General features: G+C 41.3%; 1 protein-coding gene across 1 annotated transcript; it reads left to right on the forward strand.

The window, feature by feature from the left end:
• The first annotated feature begins 3,457 nt into the window (after window positions 1-3,457).
• ttpa (tocopherol (alpha) transfer protein) lies at window positions 3,458-9,996 on the forward strand. Its single transcript, XM_082513046.1, has 5 exons — window positions 3,458-3,798; window positions 5,245-5,398; window positions 6,282-6,475; window positions 7,992-8,102; window positions 8,196-9,996. Exons 1-5 carry the CDS (start codon window positions 3,619-3,621, stop codon window positions 8,427-8,429), a joined length of 873 nt encoding a protein of 290 aa, XP_082369172.1. The 5' UTR covers window positions 3,458-3,618; the 3' UTR covers window positions 8,430-9,996.
• Window positions 9,997-14,797: the final 4,801 nt, after the last annotated feature.

Raw genomic sequence — 14,797 nt, forward strand, 5'->3', positions numbered from 1 at the left:
TTAAAAGCACTGCATTTTTCTGTGAACAACTTGCAGTTATAGATGTATGGAGATTCTTCAACTCTGATACAAAAGAGTTTACCTGGAGCAATGCAAATAGATCTCTACAATCCAGAATTGATTTGTGGTTAATATCTTCTTCGTGTTTACATTTTGTTTCAGAATCTTCTCATGATTTTGCTCCATTAACTGATCACAAATTCATCACAATTCTCTTAGTTGGCAATAAACAAAGTCAAAGTAAACTACGTGGTTTTTGGAAGCTAAATAATAATTTATTGAATGATGATACATTTTGTAGTATAGTGGAAAAAACGGCAGAACAGATATTCGGGGGTTTACCAATATGAATCACACACTAAAATGGGAATTTTTCAAATTCAAGGTAAGGAAAGCGGCAATAAGGCGAAGCAAAGAAATTAAAAAAAGAAATGACACTAAAGAAATCAGTATTATGAAGGAATTAAACATATTAATGAAGAAAGATGCTCTATCAGATGATGAAGAAATTAAATTGAAAAGACTAAAGGAAGAAATAGATAATGCATATATTAATATGGCTAAAGGGGCTTTTATAAGGTCCAAAGCAAAATGGCTAGAACTAGGTGAAAGAAATTCTAGTTACTTTTTTGCTCTTGAGAAACGAAACCAAAGAAGAAACAATATATCTGCTCTTAAGATTGATAATAACATAACCACTAATTATTTAGATATCTCAAAACATGTTGGTTCATTCTACAAAGATATATTCAAATCAAATTGTAATATCAATGATTGTAATAGATTTATCGAGTCAGTTAAAAACTTTGCACCAACTATCTCAGAAAACTTTAAAACTAATTGTGAACGTCCCATAACAAAATCAGAAATTTCAGAGGCAATTCGATCAATGAAAAAGGGCAAATCTCCAGGCAATGATGGTTTGTCAGTGGAATTTTATTTACAGTTCTGGGATATCATTGTTGATCCTTTGTTAGAAATGTTTAAGGAATGCCTTGATGGAAAAGAAATGTCCACAAGCATGAAACAGGGTATTATAACTTTAATTCCTAAACCTGATAAAGATCTTCTTGTTATAGAAAATTGGAGACCTATCACGCTTTTGAACATAGATTATAAGATCATCTCATTGGTCTATGCCAAAAGATTAAAGAAAAATCTGGATGAGATCATAGCTGAAACGCAAACCGGATTTATGACCAACCGCCATATCAGTTCAAACATAAGGCTTATTTTTGACCTATTAGACTACTCTGACAATATAGATGATGATTCCCTTATTGTGTTTCTTGATTTTTATAAAGCTTTCGATACAGTAGAACATTATTTCTTATTTAAAGCACTCAAAACCTTTGGTTTTGGTCCAAACTTTGTGTCAACTATCGAAATGTTTTATACAAATATTGACAGTTGTGTTATACTATATCCAAATACTACTAAAAGATTTCCAGTCATGAGATCTGTTCGCCAGGGTTGCCCAATTTCACCCTTTTTATTTTTGATTGTGGCTGAACTACTTTCATTACACATTTTAAATAGCCCAGTCATTAAAGGTTTATCTATTTTTGGTAAAGAAATCAGAGTGACTCAACTAGCAGATGACACCGTTTTATCCTTAAAAACAAAGATCAGATTGAAAATGCTGTTTCATTAATAAATGATTTCTCAATTGCCTCTGGATTAAAACTAAATAAATCTAAATGTGAAATTTTATGTTTGTACCAATCAAATGTCAAATCCTTACACAATATTCCTGTCAAAGACTGTGTTAGATACCTTGGTATTCATGTCTGTAAGAATGATACAGAGCGTCAACAACTCAACTTTTCTCCCAGGATGGAAAAACGAAAACTATACTGAACTGATGGCTCCAGAGAGACCTATCAATTTTTGGTAGAATCCTTTTGACTAAAGCTGAAGGTGTTTCCAGATTTGTGTATCCAGCCCTTTCCCTTAATGTGTATGATTCCACATGTAAAAATGTTAATAACTTATTTGTTAACTTTGTATGGAAGAATAAGCACCAGCATCTAAAAAAATCATTGCTTTGTGGACCTAAAGACAAAGGTGGTTTTGGCCTTCTGGACTTCATGGACCTGAACTATACATTTAAGGTGAAATGGCTAAAAGAATGCTTAAAATCTCCTGGATCATTATGGCATTTCATTCCACATAACATTTTTAGAAATGTTGGAGGTTTACACTTCCTGTTGTCTTGTAGTTACAGTATATCAAAGTTACCAGTTAAAATGTCTGCATTTTATCAACAGGCATTGTTGGCTTGGAAATTATGTTATTCACATAACTTTTCTCCACATAGATCTATTATCTGGAATAACGAATGTATTACTAAGAGGAACAAATCACTATATTTGCAGAATTGGCTTGATAAAAATATAATCTATTTAAAAGACTTATTTGACTCTGAAGGCCAGCTACTTAGTTACAATGACTTTATTACAGAAAAAGCATTCCCTATCAAATTTAAAGATTTTAGCTCTGTAGTAAAGTCCGTTCCCAGCGGACTGATTGATTTAATGAAAGGCTACAAAAACAGAACACACCGCATGCATCCGTTAACACTCTTTATATAAATGGTATTGATTTCTTAAGCAAGAAATGCACCAATAAACATATTAGAGAATGTTTGTATAATGCGAAGAAAATAACTCCAAGAGGGAAGTTTTTTTGGAATGCTATTTTTGATAATATCACCTGGGATAAAGCGTGGCTTGTTCCTTTTAGATTTTGCATTACAAACAAAGTTAGAGAATTACATTTGAAGATATTACGTAACATATATCCATCCAACATGTACATTTCAAGATTCTGTGACATTGATAGAAAATGTACCTTTTGTAAAACTGAACTTGAAAGTGTTACTCATTTGTTTTATGGCTGTTCATATAGTGCTACATTTTGGAGAGAGCTTGAAAATTATATACTGTGCAAGACAACACACGAAATCAAAATTGAAGGGAAGAACATTATCACTTATTTTGAAACTAAAGAAAAAAAATGTGCCATTGTCAATCTTTATATCTTATTAGGGAAATTCCACATACATAAATGTAAATTTCAAAACTCAACCCCATCATTTAATTGTTTTTTGATTGAAATTGAATATTACTTAAACTCTCTTAAATTAACTTCCAATAAAAAAGGTTTATCATTGATTGAAATTCATTCAGAAATGTTTAACAAATGAGCTGTCACAAGTACTAAATTATCAAGTCTGTCACCCCCCCCCCCCCCCCCCCCCCCTTTTTATCCTTTATTTATTCATCCTTCTTATTTCATCGTACTGTATATTGTTACCTTTACTTGCCTTGTATGTCTACTGTTCAGGCTGAACTGGAATGACTGGCTGTTCACTTTGTAATTTCAATAAAGTTTGAAAAGAAAAGAGAAAAAAATAAAAAAATAGCGAGTTTCCTTACTGAGGAGTTGGCAACACTGGCCACTGCTCCTGTAGGTCTTGTGTTGGGATCGATACCAACATCAGTATCGCGATGAGCAAACACTCAAAGTCCAGCTGCTCGTCACAGCTGTCTCCTCCTCCTGTCTTTGGCTGAAGGCTGCCTCCAGCAGTCAAATGTAAGCGGACCTGAGGGCAGCATGAACGGACCTCAGCTCAGCGAACTGCCGGACGACTCGGAGCAGCTCAGGCCGTACGTCAGCCGCCTGAGGCGGGGTGCGCTGCGGGCCGGCGAGCTGTCCGCTGTCGGGAGCTTATCCAGCGGCTTTCTCCTCAGGTTTCTGCGGGCCAGAGACTTCAACACGGAGCTCTCCCTCAAGGTAAGAGCCGTCACTGAGAGTCAGGGGAAACATGCTGAAGTTTAGGAGAGTCCAGGAGAGCTCACAGAAACCACACCGTGAGGAAGACGTTTGGTCGTGCTGACCATCATCATCATTCACCCACGTTGAGCTGAGCAGTTCAGTCCTGAGCTGGGCTCGTGGGGAGGCTCACGGTTGTTTCCAAAATCACTTAATGTGGAGTGTTGGCACTGTTCTTACCAAACTGCATGTAGGTTAACACATGGATTAAAATAATATGCAGCCTTGTTCTGTGCTATCCAATGGTAAAGCTAAAGCCTCACACGTGATTGAGTTTGCTCCTGTTTTGCAGGTGTTGGTCCACACAAGCTCGGTTGCTGTGATCTTGAACAGCTCATTTTCTGCTGGGTTGGTTCAAATGATCATTTTGTTCCTGCTTTGACAACATGAGCATTTTTGTTTGTCTCTCTGTCACCTGACTGTCTGCGCTGCACTCGCCTTATTATTCTCTTCGTGTCTGACCGCAGTGTGTTTGCATCACAGCAGACATGCTCCTGCGTGGGCTCTGAGGTGTCCTCTTTAGCTTTCAACGATTGCTCCCTGAACAAATGTAAGAAGGTCTGCTGGTTTCAAAGTTGCTGCAGAGCTGTGGTCACGTTGTTCTTCATGAGCACGTTAAATGAATCAGTGCAGTTTAAAAACAGCGTTTACTTTGCTCCACAGGATAGTTGAGTAATTTCAGGCATGTGGGTCAAAGCTCTGCCATTCAGTCGATCTGACTTTTATCACATAAACACTTCTTTGAATTTGCCTTTGTTTCAGATAAACAGCCGGGTCATAAATGTCTTATTTACTGTTTGTATTTGGTGCAAGGCTATCAGTGCTGACTCACAGCAAGGAGGTCATGGTCGTCTGAGCCTAACGATCGGCTCTGGCTTCTCTGTGCAAAGTTTGCACGTCCCTGTGCGGTCTTCCTCCCAGTTCCATGCACTTCAGGTTTATTAGCGATCCTAAAATGACTGTGGGTGTTGATAGCTGTCAGTCTGTGACAGACTGCCAACCTAGTTCCACCTTTACTTATGGTAACTGCAAAAGACTCCATCACACTGGTAATCTGGCTGTTGGCTGTGCTCTGCCCTGCAAGCTCACAGCCAACACTGAATGCAGCAGTCTTCATTTTGTTGTGTTGTGTGGTTGTTTTTGTTGCATGCAGTGATGAAGTATTAACCTTTTAACTACGTGTTTGAACCATGTTCATAGAGTCCTAGGAACTCCCTAATGTCCCCGGGGTGGAGTGGTGGTTCGATCCCTGGACAAGATATTAACCCAGAGTTGCTCTCCATGCATCCATCAGACTATGAATGTGTGTGGATAGAGAGCACTTACATGGGAAAGTGCTTGTGTGAAAAGGTGTGACTGTGTGAGGGAAGTATAAGAATGAGTCCCTCTGTAATGTGTCCTGTACAGCTCTTGCTCAACTACCAGCGGTGGCGAAGGGAAAGTCCTGAGATCAGCAGCTGTCTGTCTCCTTCCTCGGTGCTCGGCCTCCTCAACACGTCGTACCACGCTGTGCTCCCGCAGCGAGACTGCACAGGCAGCAGGGTGCTCATCTACAGGATTGGTCAGTATGCTTGGGTGTGGATGGATTATTGAAAGGGCCTGCTAGGAGCAGCCCCAACGACATCAACACGAGCTACGATAAGCAGGCAAAGCCTCCCTGGTCTGTTTCCTCAGTGATTTAACAGCTTTTAAAAGAAGCTGATCTTAAATTGTTATCTAGTTTTATAGGGTTACACAAATAAAACTAAGATGCTGTTTAATGCTGGTCATTCTCTTTGAGTCGACATTAAACTCATTCAGTCCTGTCACCATAGGACAGGAGCTCTGCTCCATCAGTACGGCCACAGATGAAATCCCCCTCATGTCTGTCACCACTGACCTACTCTCAAACTTGTTTCTCAACATTTTAAACATACTGACAGTAAAGGCAGCCTGCTGGGATGGTACGGAGATGAACTCTTCCTCTTTCAAACATGCAAAAGCTTCAAATAATCAAATGTCCTTCACACACAATTCTAAAGAGGAACAATACAAAAAGGAAACGTGACTGAATGTGCAGAGTAGAAGTTGACGAGCGTTTCAACGGTGCTACGATAACGAGCAGAGACATACGCTGAAACTTCTACTGTGCACGTGTCAGTCCAAAAACGGTTTATTGGCTCTCATTTATTAGCGAGGACTGTCTCGTTTTATTGTATCGTCTCTGACCGCGATGGCTGCACAGTTCCAGGACTGCACAGCACAATTTCAGGGTTTTAGTTGATTTTAAGCTAGATTTTAATGGCAAACATTGGTGTGTTTTGAAAAGTGGCTTTGCTAGTTCATGATGTATAAATGACACCGATTCAGAGATTAGCATATTAACTGTGCTCCACAGGATGATGCTGTGGTCCTTCTTCTGAAATATGTTTTATTCGTGTAGAGTAATGTCTGCTTGTTTGCAGGGCAGTGGAACCCGAAAGACTGGTCAGCCTTCCAGGTATTCAGAGTCAGCCTGATGACATCCGAGATCATCTCAAGGGAGAACGAGACACAAAGGCAGGGTGTGAAGGCCATATTTGACCTCGCGGGGTGGAGTTTGAGTCATGCCCTGCAGATTAACCCTTCGCTTGCCAGAAAGATTTCATCTGTGCTTTCGGTAGGACTGAGATCGAGCTGTGCAGATGACGACCTATCGTTTGTTCTTTAACAACAGAACATGTGTGTTATTATGAATGTTTACCAGTGTAACAAAACTCTGCACCACACTGAACCGGATGCGTTTTCCTTTCCTTCTATGACCAGAAGCCCAGGGTCTTGAGTCACCCCTCACTTCTTGCAGGCTGTCATGTTAATAATAATTCAGTGTTCTGGCCTGTTGGGACTGAATGAGCTATTAAATATTAATAGTTTTGTTAACACAAGATTTTGTATTCTTTCAAAATTGTTACAAAAGCCTTTAAATGGCCTGGTACATGCCACGCCCCCTTTAGTTTCAGCCCAGCTTGTGCAGGTATCGTTGCCATGGAGAGTGGGCCAGCTGCCTCAGCCAGCTGCTACATTGTATCGAGTTTACAGCTCATCAGCACATGTTGCTGTCATATCTGTAGCTTTACTGGACATGTGGATGCCTAAAAAACCTTCCTCAGCAATATCTGAGAGACAGAACAATCCATTAAAGACCTGACACGGTGCCTGAGAGATGGATCTGGACCATCTACTGTTTGCTGAAGCCTCAGCACAACTGGTCCCAGTGAAAGTGTGGCGGTCAACAAGCCATCCTCGAGGAAGAGAAAACGCTGACATGCCAAATTACACAAGAACTGATATGAAAATCAGGAGCAACAGTCCTTATGGAGATGAATCCACATGTGAAGTGTTTGGACCAAACAGAGGAGATACTGAGTAAAACACGGTGGAGGGTCTGTCAGGGTTTGGGATGGTGTTGGGCATCCTGTCAAAACTGATGGAATTGTGAATCTGGACAGCTACTGTCAGATGTTGGAGTTCCACCTGGAAAGCGTCTGATTTGCAACCTTTTCAGCATGATGATGATACCAAGCAAGCATTCCTGGGTAGAAACACACAATGGAACATGACCGTCCTGGACTGGCCTCCCCAGAACCCAGACCACAATGACTGAGGTAGAGTGGGAGAGAGTGGAGATTTAGAATTCAAGGAGCCTGTAGAGTTATTCCTGAAGACTGCTAATTACAAGAAAGCTGCCCGAGAGTTCGTGTTGAAAATTCAAGGTGGTCATGCCAACTTTGACTTTCCAGCTTGTTAGAATTGAGCAAACTCTGTTTTTGCCTGATATGTGCGTGTGTGCAGATCTTTGAGGAAACGACTGCACCTATTTCTCCTTTTCCTTTCAAAATGGAAAAAAGGTGACTCAAGACAGTTTTTTTGTTTGTTTTTACAGCGACCCTTTTCTATAGAAATGTCCTTAAAAAGCTTAAACTGAAGGCCAAATGCTTGTTAGAGACTTCCTGTGAAAGGTAGCATCTTATAGCTCCTAAAACTGCTTATTTGTAACTCAGTCGTAACCTTGCCCCTAAGGGACCGGCTGGAAGTTCAGAGGTAGAACTTTGATGTGCAGAGTTTTCTGTATTTTTATATTTTTAAGTTTTCAACTTGTTAAATATGCTTTGATGCTTGTTTATGTGTATGTTCAGGACTCTTTCCCACTGAAGGTCAGAGGAATCCACCTGGTCAATGAACCGATGTTCTTCCGTCCGGTCTTTGCTATGCTTCGTCCCTTCTTGCCTGATAAAATCAAGCAGAGGGTCAGTACCCGCGCTACCTCATGTACTGGTTATACTGAAGATGACAGATAACAACTGTGGATTTGAAACATCCTTTCACCCTCTTTGTTGTAGATCCATATGCACGGTTCTGATTTCCAAGATTCTTTAAGTGGCTTCTTCTCATCACACGTTCTGCCTCCAGAATATGGAGGGCATGGGCCTGGAATAACACAAGTGTGTCAAGGCTGGACCAATCACCTGCTTCAATCAGAGAACCTCCTGCAGCAGATTGCTGCCCACCCAACGGGTGACATCACAATGACCCCTGATGACTGTTTGATCACAGAGGAAGGCGGGACTCTGTGAAAGATGATGATTGGACGTTTGGGTGGCTGACTCGCGTATACGTGGCGGGTTTGTGCACATGTCTACGGTCTCTGCAGTGCTTGTTGTGGAAGTTGGCTGAAGTGAGAGAGCTGAAAACGAGATCCTTAATGGCCGTGCTGTTTCATGTTTACGCCACAGCCGACCAATCTGGAATTTTTAAGAACAATAACAATGCTGATATTATTATGTCATGATTTTAAAATCATATTTTGATCGATCTGCTGCTTTTGTTTCTGTTATCATTTTTTATTTGTTACATTACTCACATCATGTTATAAGTAGTTATTTATTTATTTAGCCTCTGCCCAACTCAGCTATAATCAGCTGATTGTTGTTTCCCAGACAGTTTTAAACCTTCCCTCTGGCACCAGGAACAAATCACCACCGAGCTGACATGGGCCCAATCACTGAGGCTTTATAGTGAATGCTTATGGTTTTTTAGGAGCTTGATGTAAGTATCTGGGAATAGTGCTGTGTTGTAATTTCATCGTCATATTAATGCTGCTCCGGGACCATCACTGTAAACGATGAGTCACGCTGATGTTTAGTCAAAGGATCCTGCAATAAAAAGCTCTACTCTTAGTGTTGTGGAAGGTGTAAAAGTAGGGCAACAAAATCTGTGTCAGTCACACTGCATACATGGGATCAACCGGTCCGAGGCCCAACCCCCGGGCCTCGTACCGGTACCGGTCCGTGAGTCGTTTGGTACCGGGCCGCGAGAGTTGAGGCTCGGGTGTGAAATGTGTGGTTTTCAGGGTTTTTATCGGTTTTCAGCGTTATTTTGTTATCGTTTTGATCGTTTACTCAGTTTTCCTGGGTCTTTTCACCTGTGTTATGAATAAATCTTATTTTTTGTCGGTACCGGTACTGGTTTTATTTTGTTGTATTTATCCGCGACACCTTAAAGGCCGGTCCGTGAAAATATTGTCGGGCATAAACCGTCCGTGGCACAACAAAGGTTGGAGACGGCTTTGGTCTCGGTGCTTTATAACAAAGGCACATTAACTCGCTCATCTAGATTCTAGTAAGATTTAAAGAAAGCTGCCAGCTCGGCCTTGCTGAACATCCCCAACATGTTCATGTCATTTGTTACCTTTTGGATAACTTCATATGTCAGGTATTAATGGCTCTCAGCTATACGAGTGTGCAAAGGTTTCAGGCAGCTGTAAACAAAGAACTTTACTGGCCCCAAATGTATTCTGCAGAAGGACAACGAGCCAAAGTCATCAAGAACTGTCTTCAGTGTAAAGAAGAACCTGAAGTACTGAAGTGAGGGTGTGGCCCCCACAGAGCCCTGATCCCAACATCACGGAGTGTCTGGGATTACATGAAGGATGTGAGGAAGCTGCATCCACAGAAGAGCTGTGCTGAGTTCTCTGAGATGTTTGGATCAACCTACCAGCCGAGTTCCTTCAAACTGTGCACATGGACCTAGAAGAAGGCAAAGGGCGGTCCCACCAACATGGATGTGATTCTCTGTTGTTCATTCACTGCATTTTGTTGATGGATGAAAATAAATGGTAACACTTTTATTTTTGAAAGCGTTCTTTGTCACAGCAGCGTTTTCTTTATCACGGGTCCGTGAGCTGCATGCTGACAGCCCTGTGTTAGAGCACATTTAATCTCTGATAAATGATATATTATGTACCTTTGGTTTGTGCCTCAGTGTCAAGGTTTCACTGTTCGCAGGAACGACTCTGTGGTCATCAGACACGATGGTGTTCAAAGTGCTGATGCTGGAAACCAGTGGAGGCATGATGCTGATGACATCCACTATTTATATACAGTATATGACACACACACACACACACACACACACACACACACACACACACACACACACACACACACACACACACACACACACACAGAGGCTGTCAGACTGTGGACACTGGGCCAAACCTCAGAGGGGACAAGCCTCCCTCTCTTGGCCTTGTAGGCAAAATATATATAAAATCCACAGTTTGTAATATGCTTGGCTCAAAACTTGTAATATTTTTAGCACTGATGGCATTTTTAGTATTGTATGCCACATGTTCTGACAAGTAAACGATGCAGATTTGTGAAAATATAAAGGGCTCCAAATATCATTGAAAGTGTTCTTTAGACTCATTAAAGTCTGAGGTTTTCTGTGTCAGGCTCAAATCCATCTAACACAGTGGTTCTTAAGCTTGTTGGAGGAGCGAGCCCCACCAGCTTCATATGCGCATTCACCCCTCTTTAGTGAAAATTAAAATGTGATTTTTTTTACTGGTGCACAAAATGAGCCGTGCACGTCACGGCGGAGGCTCTGCCGAACCCGAGACCGACTCACCGAACCCCTAGGGTTCGATCGAACCCAGGTTAAGAACCACTGATCTAACAGTTGATAAAACGATGAACTCACATCAGGGGAAATGGATGTTTGAACACTAATAAAATGAAGCCCATCCAGGCCACAGAGTGATGCTGCAGTCAGATTATCCCAATGTGAGGTTTAAATATATGATAAAGGGCTTTTACTCTGTTCTCTCAGTGAACACGAGCTCTGTAGGCACATATCAGCTGAGTCCAGACCTGATTTGACTTTAGCACCAATAACTTGAAGTTCCTGTTTTCTGTGTGAGTTATGAGTGTCGCATCGTTGTGGGGGGATGTTGGTCGAGTCTTCTTTGGCTTCAGTTCATTGATATTTGTGAACGTTTTCTTCCACGTGGCTCTGAAAGATCCTGCCACAGCATTTCAGTTAGACTGAGGCTTAAATCCCATCAACAGTTGGTCATGTGTGGTGACAGTCAGACAGGAGCTACCATGAAAGCAGTTGTCTGTTACTTTCTGTTGTTCTATCTCTCTCTCCAAGTTATCCCTCTGCTCCAACAAACTTTGAATATTCTGTTGACAGAGTTTTAGCTTTTCTCTGGAGAACAAAAAACACAGGATAAAGAAGACACAGTGCTAAAGGAAGATGACAGACATTTTCCATGGAACTGCATCACAGTTCATCAGGTGCTCAATGGCTCATGGTCCAGACAAATAAAAAGACGGAAGGAAAGTGGGGAGAAAGGACATTATAAGAAATGTTCTGTCCTCGGCTGAAATCATTTTCTACAAATTGCCGAATCAGTTGGAACAGATATGATTGGCCTTGTGTGAAAAGGGCAGGAGCAGAAAAAAATGGAATAAAACGGGAACATTTTTGAAAAGACTGGGCAAAAGCCTGTGTATTTTTTTTAAATTCTCATAAAAAAGCTTTTCTACTGGTACTGGTTTGTGTGGAGTCTAGAAAGGTTCACAAAATGTAGGTAAGGAGCTTCTGTAGCTCTAGAGGTCTGTCAGTGCCAGGTTCAGACCTGGCTTTCAGCACGTCATGCTCCTTCTGTCGGTGAAAGCAGTCCAGCTGGTCGAGGTTTCGTCTCAGCTTGAACATCCGTGCTGTCTCGGCAGAACTCCTCTTCTTACAACCGCAAGGTCACCATCGTCAACACCATCATCCTCTCTTGGGGCAGATGCAGAATTACATTTAGAAAAGGCTCCTTATGTGATGCAAACTCTTAGATACACTCACTATTATTCACAGACTGTCTTTCATGTATAGAAGTATATGATGCAACAGACTTTCAACAGATGCTGAAATAAAAAACAGAAATTGAACTTTATTGCTTTGCATAACAAGATCTGACCGAAGCAAGCACCGTGGTTTTGAATACAAGACACACTGCCATTTGGATTTAACTGCCCAAAAAATAAAAACTAGCAAACACCCACTCAGACAATTCTTCTAACCAGTCCAAATCAGCAGGCACATCTGACTCTTCGGCTTTAAAGGTTTCATCACTTGGATCATCTGAAATAAATCAGCATAATAAAAAAAAAAGAAAGCAGTTCTTTGTTTTGTCGATATAAAAATATGAGATTTGTGTGCTCGTACCACAGACCTTTGATCAGCATTCAGTCAGCATGCATATCAGCGTCGGCAGAGTTCAGGGAACATTGTGTTCTCTCCAACACTACAAACCCAAATGTTAGCAGCCAATCAATAGTGAAAATCAGGAGGTGATCTACAGCAAGCTCTTTATCACATCTTTGATCAAAAGCTTGTTGTTGGGATGAATCCCAGGCCCTGACCTCCCTATCTGTCCTTATCTGTTGGCTAAAGTTAAAGTAATATTTCCAGCTTAACTACATGAAGTCCAACGACTAACTTTGTTTTGAGGTGGTCTTGCAATAATGTGTAGTTATTACACCACCCACAGTAAATACAGAACTTGATGAAACATACCTGTGCACACCCAAAGAGCTAATCATTGAACGCGTCACAGAGCGAGCGACATGCTGGCAGGATTTCATCTGAAGCTGCTCAGCAGCTGGAGTAAATCTTCATTGATGAATTTCAGATGCATTTTTGTGTGTTTCACGTGTGCTGCTGTCACGTCCCATTCCACAGCAGCGTGGGAAACAGCTGTTTTTTATGTGCAAACATACGTGGAAATACAGCACATAAGGCAAATCAGTGTTTGCACAATGATGACAAGCCTGAAAGTCAATATTTGGTATTTTTCTTCAACATGTGAACTCTGAACTCTATTAGGCAAGTTTTCTCTAAGCAGCTTTCTGGAATAGTAACAAGGAAACATTCAGGCAGAACACCTGGACAGCTGCTGCTAACCTGCTTTTTAAGAGCATTCAAGAAGGTCGAGGGTTCCTGTGTGTCCTTCTGTGTGCTGGTGTGTCTCTGGTCATGGCCACATGCTGCTGTGCTCCCACTGAACTCTTCTCCACATATTTAACTTTCCAATGTGGTACAAAGGCTATCGTGCTCCTCTGTGTGCGAGTCGCCTCACCTACAGCTCCACTCAGACTCGCAGGCTGCTAATAATACAATAGTGTTATCAAAAACACATAATAAACTTTAAGGAACTTTGTTTTTGAGGGTAGATGCATTCTTTTAAAAAGAGCCTAAGATCCATTGCAGTTTTATTTTGAAAGTCAGTATATTTCTGCTTGTAGCATCCAGGAAACATTTTTATGGCTTTCATACTTTTATGCATACTACTAACTTTCTGCAACAACTTGGGGCTTTTATTTTGAAAACCACACGTATCTCATTTTAGCCTCTAAAAGAAAACTTTGGAAATTCAACAAGAGGCTGCAAGAACGTTTTTATCTGGCTCAGCCCACTGTGGAGAAATCCCATAACTTCAGATGAATGCATGGACTGTAGTTACGACATACTCAGAGCAAGTTCATCGTTTTAATTAATGCAGTGTGATGTGCTTTTATTACGTTTAGAGTCTAAAAACTACAGGATCCTGTGACGACACCGAGCTCTGTGTTTTCAGTGTTCGTTTCTTTTAGCTTTTATTCCAGTCTTGTGGACTCTAAACATGGTCAGCTCATCTGTACACAAAGCATATAGTGAAGCTAACAGCACGACTGTCGTTGGCACTGGTTGTTTCAATCCATCCAAGTCTGATTTCACGGACAGTGTGTGTAAATCGGATTCCTCTGGGAGGAAATCCGTAGAACCAACTGGTTTAGTGAGTACTGTGTGAGCCCGTGTGCACATCTTTAGAAGAAGACAGTGTGCTCATGCTTGCTCCGGTAGAGCTGTGAGTACATGCAGATTAAACATGTAAAATAAATGTTTATTGTCAATCAGATCCGTCCACTGGGGGGCAGTGTCTCCTTATACCTACCTGACCGCTGTATTATTGTAGGGTCTACCTTATAATAAAAACCACCTCGAGGTGACTGTTGTTGTGATTTGCTGCTGCATAAATGAAGTAAACTGATCTCACGTACTGGGTACATATACTGGACATACTGGGGTTGGACTAATTAGAGGCAGGTGTAATTGATTGCACTGATACACTAGCACACACAACAAACACTGCTGTGTTATTTTGTCTCTCTGTGCAGGCCGGGGCCTATTATATGCCACAGCCTAAAGGCAGCGGAGTTGCAGAGGCTGGAGTGATCACTGGCGATCTGCTTACAGGGTGGTGGGTCTGCGAGGACAACTGTTGAAGTCAACATGTGGTGTCGTAGCATAGCTGGCTCTGGCCTTGGGACTGTGTGTTTTTTACTTGATCTGCAAATGCGACACTGGACTGTTTTATCTTTTCTCTTTTGATTATTGTGTCAATAAATTACCTTTTAGAACTTTATTGACTGCCATCTATTTGCCCACAGCTGAGACAGTTGGTCAGACCTACAATCTTTCTGTGTGTGTTACAATGGGTCCAGAAGTCCAGGTCATCCTAGAACAGTGTCTCTGTGCTGTCAGCAGGGGGCGGAAGAGAGCTACACCTAAAAATGAAAAACATTGTTTTAATTTAAAAAATTTTAACCGGATGTCAAACCACAGA

The sequence above is a fragment of the Aulonocara stuartgranti genome (assembly GCF_965226115.1).
Source record: "Aulonocara stuartgranti genome assembly, chromosome: 18".
NCBI classification, from domain to species: domain Eukaryota; kingdom Metazoa; phylum Chordata; class Actinopteri; order Cichliformes; family Cichlidae; genus Aulonocara; species Aulonocara stuartgranti.